Source organism: Chanodichthys erythropterus, chromosome 14, assembly GCF_024489055.1.
Source record: "Chanodichthys erythropterus isolate Z2021 chromosome 14, ASM2448905v1, whole genome shotgun sequence".
Classification (NCBI taxonomy): domain Eukaryota; kingdom Metazoa; phylum Chordata; class Actinopteri; order Cypriniformes; family Xenocyprididae; genus Chanodichthys; species Chanodichthys erythropterus.
In genome coordinates, this window is record NC_090234.1 from 45,204,134 (window position 1) to 45,219,471 (window position 15,338).

General features: G+C 38.4%; 1 protein-coding gene across 7 annotated transcripts in view; it reads right to left on the reverse strand.

Moving 5' to 3' along the window:
* kalrna (kalirin RhoGEF kinase a) overlaps nucleotides 1–15,338 on the reverse strand; it is a 296,510-nt gene that overhangs the window by 111,098 nt on the left and 170,074 nt on the right. For all 7 annotated transcript variants that reach the window (XM_067410582.1, XM_067410577.1, XM_067410579.1 and 4 more), the window contains 3 exons: nucleotides 7,184–7,353; nucleotides 5,468–5,642; nucleotides 4,293–4,488 (listed from right to left, as the gene is read on the reverse strand). In XM_067410582.1, the coding sequence (XP_067266683.1) occupies nucleotides 4,293–4,488; nucleotides 5,468–5,642; nucleotides 7,184–7,353 (541 nt within the window). The remainder of the gene's footprint in view (nucleotides 1–4,292; nucleotides 4,489–5,467; nucleotides 5,643–7,183; nucleotides 7,354–15,338) is intronic.

Genomic DNA, 15,338 nt, shown 5'->3' on the forward strand with positions numbered 1-15,338 from the left:
CACCCGCGTCCAGACCTCTGGAAACTCCATGTCTGGTCCCTGGACGGGACGCGGAGGTTCTAGGTGACTTACCCCCCGAGGTACTTAACACCATCACTTCGGCACGTGCACTGTCTACGAGACGTGCTTACGCCTCGAAGTGGAACCTGTTCGTCGAGTGGTGCTCTTCTCGCCGAGAAGACCCCCGAAGATGCTCGATCGGTGTCGTGCTTTCCTTCTTGCAGCAAGGGTTGGAGCGTAGGCTGTCCCCCTCCACCCTCAAAGTCCATTCTGCTGCTATCTCCGCTTACCACGACCACATAGATGGCAAATCTGTTGGTCAGCACGACCTGGTCGTCAGGTTCCTTAGGGGGCGAGACGGTAAAATCCTCCTCGTCCCCCTCCATACCCTCTTGGGACCTTACTCTGGTGCTCAGAGCACTCCAGATTGCTCCCTTTGAGCCTTTGCTGTCAGCAGACTTAAAGATTCTCTCTATGAAAACTTTGCTGCTGGTGGCATTGGCCTCCATCAAGAGGGTAGGGGACCTGCAGTCATTTTCGGTCGACGAATCGTGCCTAGAGTTCGGGCCGGGTGACAGCCACGTGGTACTGAGACCCCGGCCTGGCTATGTGCCCAAGGTTCCTACCACTCCCTTCAGGGATCAGGTGGTGAGCCTGCAAGCGCTGCCCTCGGAGGAGGCAGACCCAGCCCTGGCTTTGCTCTGTCCAGTTCGCGCCTTGCGACTGTACATAGACAGAACTCGAAGCTTCAGGACCTCAGACCAGCTCTTCGTCTGTTACGGAGGCCAGCAGAAGGGAAAGGCTGTCTCCAAGCAGAGGATGGCCCACTGGATAGTGGATGCCATCGCCCTGGCTTACCAAGCTCAGGGCGTGCCCTGCCCGCTCAGGTTGCATGCCCACTCCACGAGAGGTGTGGCATCCTCCTGGGCGCTGGCTCGTGGCGCCTCGCTAACAGACATTTGTAGAGCTGCGGGCTGGGCGACACCTAACACGTTCGCTAGATACTATAGCCTTCGTGTCGAGCCGGTCTCCTCCCGTGTTCTCGCCTCAGGTCAGAGGCACGGAGAGGCCCCGGCTTAGTGTCGGCTTGCTGCGCTACATGCGCATTCTATTCTCCAGAGAGTCCCTACGGGCAGACCCTGTTGAGTCCTCCGGTTACCCTTCGGCAGCCGACGTGGCGGAGCGTCTGGCGCCAGGCCTATACTCCGTTGTATCCTTGAGAACCGGATTTAGGCTGGGTTCCATATGTGTGACCCTACGGGGATCCCATATGGCTTTTTCCACGGCTGCTCCTAAACGAAGCCCGTGTCTTTCCCTCTGGGAGAACCCATCTCTCACCGAGTGGAGTCACCCCAGTTCTTCCATATGTTGTACAACCTACAAGGTTAGTCCATATGTACTTATTCATATAACTCCTTCGGGGAAGGATATGGCTTCCGCAGCGTTCCTTATCGCATGTAAGGCTACGCTTTCCCAGCGTTATCCAATTGTCGCACTGAGTGGGTTTTGGGAACAACAGTGATCGACCCTCTCTGCGTGAGCCTGGTCCCACCGTCCTTAGGCAAGGGGGTTCAGGTGGCTCACGACAGAGCGCTGGAAGAGGGCAGCCCCTGTGGCGCTTTGGTAGGGATTCCTATTCGTCGGTCTGTCCGACGTACGTCGAACGTGACCGACTGAATGGGAACGTCTCGGTTACATAGGTAACCCTCGTTCCCTGAAGGAGGGAACGGAGACGTACGTCCCGTCGCCACAGGCGTTGTCCTGCTGATGCTGCCGCCTGCTGGGTTCGGCTCCTCAGCGAAAACCTGAAGATGCAACGCACCTGCTGCTCATTATATACCCGCGCTGCGAGGCGAGCAGCTGATGCATATGATTGCATGCCAATGTGCATTGGCTCGTTTAGTTACACTCGAAGTAGATTGGCCTCTCTAGCGAGATTCCTATTCCTATTCGTCGGTCTGTCCGACGTACGTTTCCGTTCCCTCCTTCAGGGAACGAGGGTTACCTATGTAACCGAGACGTTTCACACTGCAAGCGTGAGCGTCGCGTGCGCAGCGCATGAGCGTAACTACACCGTCACTGCAGCAGCAGAGACGCGCGAGTATTCACAATGGAAGCGTTTGTACTGCGTCACAGCAGCGGCTCGAAGCTGCATAGTGAGAATTTCTTTACAAAGACAGCTATGAATTTGTTTTTATAAGTTGGTCATTTATAAACTACATAGTCTTGAAAGTTTGTTAACATGGGGAAGTGTACAACATTTTCATATAAACAAATAAATAAAAATAAATAAAAGCCTCTTGTTATCCATTGCTGCACATGAATGAGGTGAGCTTTGTGTTTGACATCATCTGCCGCGTGCACATGTTTACAAGACGGCAAACTCGTATGGTACACGCACATAAGCATAGCTTGCAAACTTGTTTTTTTTGTCGACAACGCGAACGTTGTCAACATAACTCACTGGAAATCCAAAATACTTCCACACCAGCGACTTCAGTGAAAGAGGAGGGGGTTCGAGTTCTGTCGATGATGGGTCTCCTGCATCTGCAGTTGCCATGCTATCTTTTGAGTGGCTGTTAGAGGAGGTTGACTGGCAGTGTTTTTTTTCCACTTGGCAAGCAACCGGACGCGACATGGGGGCGCGGCAGCATCGACGATTCCATTTTTTAATTCCAAGTTCGAGATTGTGACTTAATTTCGGTCGATTTCGATTTAAAATCGAAATCGTGACACCCTTATTCATAAACACAACTTCATTCTTTATAAATCTCTCCAACAGTGTGTAATGTTATCTTTAGCCCATTACCCATGGAGCATAGCCTCAAACTCATTCAGAATCAAATGTAAACATGCAAATAAACACTATACTCACATGATCTAATGTATGCATGCATCATGCATGACGAACACTTTGTAAAGATCCATTTTGAGGGTTATATTAGCTGTGTGAACTTTTAAGGCACTCACGAGCTAGGGGCGGGGAGCACGAGAATTTAAAGGGGCCGCAGCCTCAATCGGCGCATAGTTAATGATGCCCCAAAATAGACAGTTAAAAAAATTAATAAAAAAAAAATCTATGGGGTATTTTGAGCTGAAACTTCACAGACACATTCAGGGGACACCTTAGACTTATATTACATCTTGTAAAAAAACGTTCAATGGCACCTTTAAATAATTGTCATGAGATTGTTGATGACTGATCAAGAGTTCTTTGCTCTCACAATGATAAATATCATTTAGACATGTTCATTCTTTAGTTCACAAACACACAAACACACACACAGTTACAGGACACATTCACTCAAGGAAAAATGCAAGAGACCGTTCCACTTTGAGACAGTCTCTTTAAAAATAACCATGACGTATTAAAAAAGTAATGCAGAGTTCTGAGCCAGTCACACTGATAATAGTGTGCATGCTTATTTTGATTGTTGTAATCTGCAGACAGCCCAAAAAGATGCCCTTTGAAGTGTTTTTTATTGAGTTGATATTCTAGTCTTTGACAAGGACTGCCATAGTAACAGATATAACACCAAAGACTTTAATTTTGTACTTAAGAAAAAATGTGATGTTCCTAAAGGGTTAGTTCACCCAAAAATGAAATTTCTGTCATTACTTACTCATGTCGTTCCAAACCTGTAAGACCTTTGTTCATCTTTGGAACACAAATTAAGATATTTTTTGATGAAATCCAAGGTTTTTTTTTATAAATCCAAGGTTTTTTTAAAACCGATTTTTCATATCAACAGAAAAATATACCAGGATAACCTGGTTTCTTTTGAGACTTCCCTGCTTCAGAGAGGTCATGGTTAATGATATGTTAAAGTCTGCTGGCACGTTGATGTGATTGGTTACAAGGTAGTTTGTGTGACGTCGGAAACACCAGCGATTTTCAAACCATGGGTTTGAGACTGTTTTTGTTTCACTGCAGTTTTAAGGAGAAAATACTCAGTAATGGTGTTGACTGATGAATCTGCACATGGTTTGTCTTAAAGCATATTAAAATCACCACATAGACATATAAACAACATTAATAACTTGAATTTCACCAATTTCTTTAATGATTTTTTCTAGAATTACATTTAGGTAATTTTTTTAACTTCTTTTTTAAGAAGATTTTTGCAGCCCCTGGTTATTTTTGTGTGCAGATAGTCAGTGAACAGACTGTGGGTGGTCTGTGGGTGAGAACCTGGAAGTACCAACAGTACAACAATTTGTGACCACCAGCGCTTTAATCTCTGTCAGCGTGAAAGCACCTGTACTCTTTTTCATCTTCTTCTCTGTCTCACCTGAGGCTTGAACCTCCATGATGTACTGATGCAGGTCTTGACCCTGCTGCATAACCTCATAGGTCATGTTGTTCATGGCCAGTTTTCTCTCCGCGTGCCGCTGGAGTCTCTGTTCGGCCAGACTGGGTTCTTCTGCGGTAAATTCGTTTACCTGTCGAACCAGGTCCTCGTTCCAGGAGTCTAACTCTGCCGTTACCTGCAGGACAGGAGGGATAGTTAAACATCTCTGCACATGGCCTGAGGACATTATCAAATCAATTATAAATGAATTACTTCAGTCATATATGATGAATAATGAGATATAGCAGCAAGAGATGTGGTTTAATGCAACCAAGAACAAATGCATTTGTTAATGAGGTTTTTTTTTTTTTTTCAGTATCGATGACGGAAAATAAAGACGGAAAGCAGTTGTTTTAGCAGACTAACTTATTTAACTTATTAAAAAGACATATTTTGATTCATCATTGAACAAAAGACTGGCATGAGAAATCAAACATTGACATATAAAATGTCTTTGATACCATTAAAACATCCTACAAGTTTTATATCCTAAAACATCCTCATAATAAAAAAAAACATTTATTTAAAGTCACAGTGAAATCAAATTTGACAGTTCTTATTTTTTCATGAAATATTGCATTTACATATAATACATTATATTTATAATAAAATGATTTATCATCATCATTATTTATTTATTTATTTGTATTTTTTTATTTATGTGCCCTCATAATCTTTAATCAAAATAACTTGCCCTCCCTCTTCTCTTCTCTGATCATAAGTTTGCTTGGGGCGAGGGCGGGGCAACCTGTCACTCACATGAGATCCACCAATAGCAAACCACAACTATCCAATGATCCCAACCATCCAATCAATTCCCCATGAACAAAATCAAGTCCCGTCCTACAATTTTTCTTGTTTTTTTCTAAAATTTGTTAAAAATAGAATGTTTACTGACTACTTATAGTCAGTAGTTCTATCGTATCAAATATATTTTTCACAATGCTTCAAGAGAGAAGTAGTTCATTTATTTTATAGAATCACTTTTTCTTTTTAAATATTAATTTTCGAGCCGGTTGTTTTGGTTCAAAATCAAGAATTATTTATTGAAGATTTAAAAAAAAAAAACTCTATGGAGAAAATTATTTCAAAGCATGCAAACACACTGTCTTCACCTCAATGGTGTACTGCTCAAAGATGCGCAGCTGCAGGAAGATGTCAAGTTTGATCTTCCTCTCATGGAAAAGTTCCTCCATGTGACCCTGGGCCTCCTCTAGCTGCTGTAGGACGCCCTCAATGTGAGCGATAGAGCTCGTGTGAGGCATCTTATTACTGCTCATTGCTGAATCTCTGTGCAACACAGAACTAATGTGTTAAGAGTGTAAGTTAGGGTTAGAACCATTACAATTTGCTTATATTAAAGGAATATTCTGGGTAAAGTACAATTTAATGTTTATAAACAACATATCTGTGACATTATGTAAACATATTTACACTAATACACTGTGTTCAAATCTCTGGAATTTTCTGTGGGACTTAATGCAACTTTCCACAGATGGCTTTGGTAAGTGACTGTTATCACACCAGTATTAAGCCAACACATGTAATGTTTTAGTCTTATACTTTCAAAAGAGTGTTATAGCTGCATATGAAGATTTTGGTTCCAAAACACAATAACTCCATTTTGATTAATTTGAGTAAAAAGGCATTTTCTTTACCAAGAAAGTGGCAAGATGAAAAACCACTATTTTCTTTTTCAGACTTTCACATAGCATCTTTTGGTTATAAAAACATTAAAAATTAAAATCTATATTTTGATTTTAAAAAGTTTATTATAAAAACTATTTTTTTTCCCAAAATGCAATAAATTCATGACACTTTCTTTTTTCAAAATGCAATTAATCCATCAATATAAAAGTTATTTTTCAAATTGAAAATACATAAAGTAAGTTGAGTCACATATATGGCAGAGTCTAAACTTATATACTTTACTTATATTGATTTACTTATATACAGGCATTTTACTAGGAATACATTCAGCCGTCGCTCCCAAAATGAATTTAACGGGGCATCTTGTTAATGTTATAAATTATTTGTTATTACCGATTAAAGATTCTGCCACCACACGGTTAAATAAATACATTTGTCAAGTACATTGGTATTTAAAACAGCTTTTTAAAAAGCCTTCAATGTTTACAGTGCGTGGAATGGTGCGCTGTGATTGGTTGAGAGCGGATATATCATGTTCTGCAGAAAAAGGAGACTGGCGTTTGTTGCGTTTTGGAAAGAAAGGGAGAAAACATGACAGAATAACACCACAGACATTGCATTTTGCACAAAATTAATAAATGTCTTTTCAATACCGACCAGTTACAATACTGATTTTGGTGGAAACTCGATTTTTTTTTAAATGGTATTTATCGCGTTTTGGAACCAAACTCTTCATATATTTTAAATGCTTATTCTGTACTGCATGCTTGCAATGTAAGAACAAAAGCAGTAGAAAAACATAAAGGTTTCTGGTAACTTTCAGCCAAGACATTATCCACTAAGCTTACATTACATTTAACCCAAAATAGGGGTAAAACACCATCATAATTCAGTGAAAATTCCATCACATTAACATAGTTTTTTATTACTGCCCTGATGTGTATATGCCTCACAACACAAAATGATAAATTTGAATTTACAGATTTGTTATCATCTTCAAAAGTTTAGATGTTGTCTCCTCAAGCTTCAAAAACTGTTTGTAAAAGTTTAAATACCATGGATCTTTGTGTAAATTAAGTTAGATGAATTTTGTCTGTGTAATGTAAACACCCGTTTTGCAGTATTTTTTAGATTTTAAAAAGTATGTAAACTTATGAGTACAACTATGTGTGTGTTGATACCTGAGTTGTTGCATAAGGTCTTCTCCCTCTTTAATGACATTGAGTGTGGCCTCCAGTGTGGCCGTCTGCTGCTGCTGAAACTGTTTTATCAGCTCCTGAACCGAATCAACCGAGTCGGAACAAACTTCCTCCAGCAGCTCCTTTTGCAGGTCCTCCATCCACGTCCACAACTGAAACACACACGCATACCAACACACATTAATCCTTGTACAGACTTGCAGTGATAGCTTCTGATGATGTTTCTGCACTTACATTTTCATTGAGACATTTTTAGCATTTTATTAAGTAACTTATTTTTATTAATTTTATAATCAACATTTATTCCCCACAATGGAGACAAAACCTGACCCATATACAAGCACAGTAACATACTTACAGCAGTAAAGACCTAAAAAAAACTCTTTTTTTTTAAACTTTTCTACAGCCTCAGAGATGGAGTGACCTGTCTGCACAGATTATAACTCTCATCTAACAATAATCTGTCCTGAATCCAATATTAGAAAGCAGCCAGAAATGTATGCTCTCATTTCTCATGCTGCTTCCATTTTTAACATTTCAGTGTAAAAGATTAAACAGTATAGAAATGATTCATTAAAACTTAGAACAAAATGATCCCTCAAACGCTGGAGTGCTGTGTGGTGTATAGTGCTCGAAGGTCAGCGCTGGTTTGAGCACCAAAAGGGCATTTAACATCAGGTTTCTGAAGAGGGACTGAACCTCAGTGGCAGTTCTAGACTATGGTAAACTATACCTTTATTTGAAATGTATAGTTTCCTAAAAATGAAAATTCTGTCAAAATTACATCATAAAAGAAGATATTTTGAGAACTGTCTCGTTGTTGTTGTTCTTTTTTCATCCATAAAACTGAAGTCTATGGCTACAGAAACAGTTTGGTTACCAACATTCTTTAAAATATCTTATTTTATGTTCAACAAGAAAGAAACTCGTACAGGTTTGGAACAACATGAGACATGAGTAAATGATGGCGGAATGTTCATTTTTGGGTGAACTAACCCTTTAACCTATTTTCAGGATTATTGGAAGTCATTTTACTGGGTCATGTATCACTCTGCAGTCTTTAAACATGAACTAAACTGATTTCAGTTTCATTTACTGTTTTGACAATTAATCTTGTATTGTAGTATGATAATGAACAGTGATGACAAAACACACTTTTAATATCTAGGCAGAGATGGGTACTCGAGTTAGTGAATTGGACTCAAGTCACATTTTAATAGACTTTAGACTTGACTGGACTGGACACAAAGGACTCGTGAATATTTTAAAAACCAAATTAAGTCTTTTATCCTTAACTTCAAATATCATAAATAAAGAATTTGTGTTTTAATGGTTTTATAATATCTGCATCACATATATTTCCCTATGTGTCGTGGTAGATCTGACCCTTATCATAGAATTCCATTACTTAACTCAATAGTAGGGGTGACCCTGAATAGTCGACGATTCAAATCTTCGATAGGAGGAGCCTGATTCGACTACCAATCTCACAGTCGAATCGTCGCAGAGGTGTTATGAGAAGAGATATGGGGTTCTCAATATCTGATTTTACATAGACATATTGGTTCTTTCACAATAGGTTAATATACAGCATATTATGTTAATACTATAAATAAAAATGTGAAAAGAAAGAAGCTTTTAATAAATTTTTTTAATGTGCGTGAATAAATCCAACCTGTGACCGATTTAAGTTTCACTTCCATGATCCATGACCTGCAGAGGAGCATCTTTGCGGCAGGGATTAAATCTTTAACAACGTCTTGGATAAAGTGTACAATTGGATGCACTTTGAAATGGTAAAAGATGTTCCAAAAAACGTATGATGCAAGTTGTGCGAACAGCTCATGTCCTAGAACTCAACAACGACAAACACTGCGCCACGCTTCTGCTTGCCAACGTTAACAAGCTGACTATAGCGTGCTATTTGAAAAGACTCAAACGGACACAGGCAGATCGCGTGAAAGACTGGATTTTTCTCTCTCAATCAGGCAGGGTAGCTACAAATGATTTCAAACTATTTCAGCCGGCTGTAATTTAATTTTTGGATGCTGTGAATGTTTAGCTAAAAAGACTGCCACTCCAGTTCAGTGTTTATTGTCTCTGCAGTTAAAAAGACAAGTTGACAATTCTAACTATACTTTCGTTATTTTAATAATTTCTTAATTTTCAATTTATTTATTGATCACTGTTTTGAATATATGTTCCCTGCATTTCAGGCATTTTGCAGTTTGACTTGATCATATTTCATTTTTTTAAGTAGGCTATTTTCATTTATTAGAACGGTATATTCTGTTCTAATTCAATTCTGTAAATTAATGTTTGATAAAAAAAAAAAAAAATAGACAATTTAGCTGATGTAATTTGATTTGCCGACATAAGAAATGTATATCTATCTGCAGTGTGGCCTTTCTGCAGCTATTAATATATATATATATATATATATATATATATATATATATATATATATATATATATATATATATATATATATATATATATATATATATATATAATACAACAGTTCTGTCTGGTTCTCGAATCTGATTGGTTGATAGCCATGCGATATTTCAGTGATAACAGCACTCCTACTGCCTTTTCACCGTTTGTATCACTCCGCTTGAAGTGACCGTCATGGCGGCCGATCAAATCAACCGTAATTTTTACAAATACTACTTCTTGTACCACGAACTGTAGTTTTAATAGTTTTTAGGCGCGAATGTAGTTGTTTAGACCTGAAATATGTGACTCATATTTAATAACAGCACCTATTTTACAATTTGTTTTGACGTTTTCGGAGATGCGGGCTCGAGTGCGTCAGCGGCCGTTCAGTGATTCTGTAACCGCCGAGAACAGCTTCATCTTAGCCAGTGCCTCGGGGATTTGCCGCTGGCTCTTATAGTGGTTAAACACGAGACATAATTCAATTTGAGTACATAGAACGGGCAATCTTTGGTCTTATTAATCTATTATTTGTTACAGAGCAAGTCGAATTGTGCTATATTAAATTTGATAATAATAAACGTTACGTTACATCCTTATATAGCACATTGGCTACAACTAGACGGGAAATAACAGACTCTTCTCCTCTTCAAATACGTAAAACATTAAACTTTATAAACTTATGTTTTTTTGAGTAAAGACAACACTTTACAATTTTTTTTTTTCAAACATCAGATCTTTATTTACCTTTGCATTGCACAGAGATGTCCAAACTGTGTGCGCACTTCATTCAGGAGGGGAGGCGGATTAATGAGGCTTGATTGACAGTTTGAGGATCCAATGGAGTTAGGAGGTTTTGTCACAAGCTCTTTAAAATCCTTTTCATTCGTTAAATATTTGTAAAACCCACATAACGTAAATGGTGACCTTTTTTTTTTTTTTATAACTAGTGCTTTATGTTTGACTGAACTGTACAATTGTGCTTATGTTGTTCAATAAATATTATTTTATATAAATATGTCCATTAAGTAATATGGATTGAGTGAACATACGCCATTAGATGGCGGCAACACTTTACAGGAGAATTAGTGAGTCACAAGAGACTTTTAAATTGAAAGGAACTTTTGCAAAAGGAAGTTGTTTTAGCGCTGTGGTGTTATGGATGGAAAATTCCCAAAGCTGTAACAAAGACAAAGATCGCTTTCCTCAGCGGACATTCAAACGGACTTGTATAAAGGATGTAATAATATGGACATCGACTTGATGAGTGAATGTAATGCAATATACCAGACACAGGTAACGTTAATAGCCTACTCTCGCGCTCTCTCTCTCTCTTGCGCGCTCTCTCTCTCTCTCTCTCTCTCTCTAATACTGTATAAAATTCAATGTGTTTCAATGAAGCGACTCAACGTTCCTTCGTTACTAGTTCTAAAGTGACGTTTTAGAATTAGTAACGGAGGCTTGGTCCAACTGTCAAATTGAGTTTTGAATCCGTGGCGGAAGGAAGTAGTGCTGCACAAAAGAGGGTTTTAAAGACACTCCGTTGTTGTTCTTATTTATTTACACACTCGTGCCGTCGAACTGTTGTATAAACGCAATATCACACTCGTAGCCGTGCGATATGGCTGTATATCATATATATATATATATATATATATATATATATATATATATATATATATATATATATATATATATATATATTTTTTTTTTTTTTTTAATTTTAAAGTTTATTGATCCAAAATGTTTTTATTCATTTTCTTCTATATCTTTGAGAGTGTTCTGTACATCGTGGCTGTGAATGTTTATCCACATTGCCTTTCATTTGTTAAAATCATTGTCAGTTTCGTCTATCACTTGACAGGCAGTTTGGTTGGTTTATTAGAAAGATAGACTATAGCCAGGCCTTACTTCATTTTCCATGTCCCGCTCCATCTCGTGCACAGTTCAGCGCGCAAACCTTTCAAAGTCTGTGCGCACTCTCTAGTGGACTGCTGTTTTTCAAGACCCCCCCCCCCCCCCTTTATGATTCGACTATCAGTCGAATATAGGCAATCTGATTCGAATCGGATTCGACTATGTAAATCCGTACTCGAGGACACCCCTACTCAATAGCGGACTAATTTGCAAAGTTTGCATATATAGTCACGATTGTTTCAATTGTTGTTTAAAAACAAACATCTAATACTGTATAAGCAACACTGGACAACTTGATAGAGTATTATTTCTCACTATACATGAACATGACTGAAATTAAATATTTTCTTTTACCTGTATATCTTTTCTCGGGTACCTCTTTGGTGAAACACTGTCTCTGTGATAGTGATAGGGTCGCTCATGTTCATTGCATTGGTCATAATTTTGGCTTTATTATAATGATGATCCTCAATGGAACTGGAATAAATACTTTGACTGTTGCAATCCCAATCGGACTTATGAAAGCTGCCTGAATCATAATCATGCACTGTTTGCTGTTTTTTGCCCAAGGTTTTTTTTTCCTCCATTTTTAACACCTGTTTGCCACCTGAGGTAACCTGTTGGAGTTTGGGTCCTTGCCGCCATCGCCTTTTGCTTGCTTAGTTTGGGACACTTGATATTCAACAATGTTTTTGATCTGTCTGGATCGACACTATTGTATGCAAACTGAACTGAGCTGGATGATGACATCACTGTTTACTCCAGTGCTGATATGTAGATAAATTAACTGAATTAATAACTATTGATTCTTACAACGGAATGAATCAATACTGAATTTACTTAACACCATTTCTTTAAGAGCTGCATTGTAAAAAGCGCGATATAAATAAAGGTGACTTGACTTGACTTGACTTCCTAATTCGGTATATGATCAAAGATGACATGTGTGGACATTCAGAGAAATTAGCTATTGAAGCATTACATTTTAATGCTCAAATGAATGAAATGACTTAAAGGGGGGGTCTAATGCTATTTCATGTACAGTATTCTGACTTATTTACACTGTTAAAGAGTTGGATTCTCATGCCAAACATGGCCAAAGTTTCCAAACATGAGTTGGATGATTTCTGTTCCAAAAATTATCTTCCAAATCCTCACAGGATTCTGACTTTTTTTTTTCCGAGTATGGGCCTGAGTGATGTCAACAAGGGCGGAATTCCTTGTATGGACACTTCTCACAGAAGGGCGCGCGTGCACACGTAGACCTGAGCGAGAGTGCAAGAGCACGCTAATCAACGTGCGTTCGGGTTTACGGAAGCCGTCGGCAGCGCTGCACAGGTCACAGGACTGCACAGAATCAACAATGTCACCAAAGACGTGTGTTTTTGGTTGTGAGGGAAAGATAACCTTGATTCCCAAAGAACCCAGTGTTCAGTAGAGCTGAGAGTTTTGTGCTCATGCATTACATTGATGCGCTCTCGATATTTGTTATTAAAATAACCATAGAAACTGATAGTTGCAATCACTTTTTAATTGGTTAAAATGAATGGAGAATATCTTGTGTTTTTGCGTGGCTGCTCGAGCCCTCAGGATCAGCGCTTATGGTTTCATAAACAAGGCCCAGCATGGATTTACAGATCGTTTGAAACTGAAAGATGGAGTGATAATGATCCCGGTCATGAGTCGGAACCGCAGGTGGTGAGTAAAACTGCTTCAAATGTCTGTTTTGTTGGCGCCTAAGTGCATATAATGTAAACAACATGAACGTAGTAAATTCATAAATTCATTATTCATCATTCGCTATACATACATATATTCATTATAGTGATTCAAAAGTTATCTAGGGATAATGTGATTATGTATTGTGTGTTTAAATACAGTTGTTTAGCTGACCATTGATAGCTTTCTACACAAAAGCTGCGCCTACTCGTGACTCTAGCTCCGCTCACAGGACACGCCTCCAGGCGCTCGGCTGTTTTCGGAAATACTCGGTACAGCGAATATATCTTTTATAAAAAATGATTAAACTTAAGACTTTTTGGAGATATGAAGGATGCACTACTACTTTAGTTACTCAAGATTAACATGAGATTGGCAGAAACTGTGTGTGATACCTCCACTTTAAAGATTATATAATTTTATCAAATTAAGTCAGTAAAATGATCTGATTTATCACTGCTGTGAATGGGTAAAATTACACACAGCACAACTTGTATAAAAAGAGCTTATTTTATGTATAATCAAGTGCTTAATAGTCTGCATTTTAAAACTCAGTTTCGCTTTTCTGCATTGGTCATTGAGTAATTTCTTCTTTGCAGAGTTTAAAAGGTTATGGCACAATAAATTGCTCTTTTTTAATCACTAACAGAAAATAGTTTGTTGCAATATGGTTCCAAATTTTGCAAGATTGCTTGACACAGGGAGGACTGTGTCAAAATACCTCCAGTATTTTGTCTGATTTTGCATTAATGAAATGAAAGAAACATTAAAACATTGTTAGCTTTTGTCATGACAATTTGTGTGTGTATTGTTTACTATCAGCTGTACAAGACAATCAAGAAGCAGCAAACACAGCAAACTGATTCAGAAGGTCCTACATTATGGTTCCTGTGCAAATAAACGTATGTCATCTTTGTGCTGCATTAAAAAGTCTCTGTAAATGCATAGTCATCACTGTTCCATGTGGAGGAATAAAAACTCTTTGAATTAATGCTGTTCATAATTAATTAACTTATGAGAAACCATTCATGGAGCCAATCCTGCTGATGGATTAAGAGGACCAGAGAATATCAGTCACACAGGCATGTTTAATAAACATAAATCCCTCTTTGTAAGACCTTACAGTGTTTCCACCTTTTAAAGCAATCGCTTTGTGATTTTCAAATAAATGAGCAATTTGTTGATCATAACTGATCATGACCAGAAAAAAAAAATGCTATAGAAATTCCCATGACATTTTAAAATTTTTAAACCATTTCCAGGTTTTCCATGACCGTGGGAACCCTAACTCTGCCAGATGCAAAATGAGAGACTGCAATGATAAATAAGGCGTTTCCCAATCTACAGTGAGGAGGCAGTGCTGTTTAACTCTAACATGTTGCAGGCATAGAGGAGCCTACAGGAGGATATGATATTCATGATAGATGATTCCCTCAGCAGAGGTTTCAGACACACTCAGGGATATTATTCATATTAATCATACACAAGAGCCTTGAACAGCAACACATATGACAAGTTTTACAATACAGGAAATCGCCCACATAAAGGAAAAGCTAAACAGAATGGATGCATTCAACCACACCACACCGCAAAGACATACAGATATTCCTTACAGAAATAAACACGGCCTACGTGCCACTTCAAGAGTTCATTTTTTTCTTTACATTTATTTCAAACATATAGCATAGTCTACATGAGTTATTTGGCTCTCTTAAAGGGTTAAAACATTTACAAAGCACAGTAGTGAATGTGATGTTGCCATGCCTGTAGTTTCCATAGTAACAATATCTGAGGTTAATCTGTTCACATAATGAATTAAAAAAATACACTTCAGATTGCTATTGTGCTTTGTGTTTGTTTCTGTCCTTGTGACCTGTTTTTCAAGTCTGTGTCTTTCTCATTCAGTTCACCTGTTCTTAATTAATTAGCTCATTAGTTCCCTCATTTGTTCTGGTATATATACTCACTGTTTGGTTCAGTTCTTTGTGTGCTCTTGTCATTGTTCTCCTTTGTCGTGTGCTCATTTATACAGCCACAGTGTGATAGCTATGAGACCACTGCA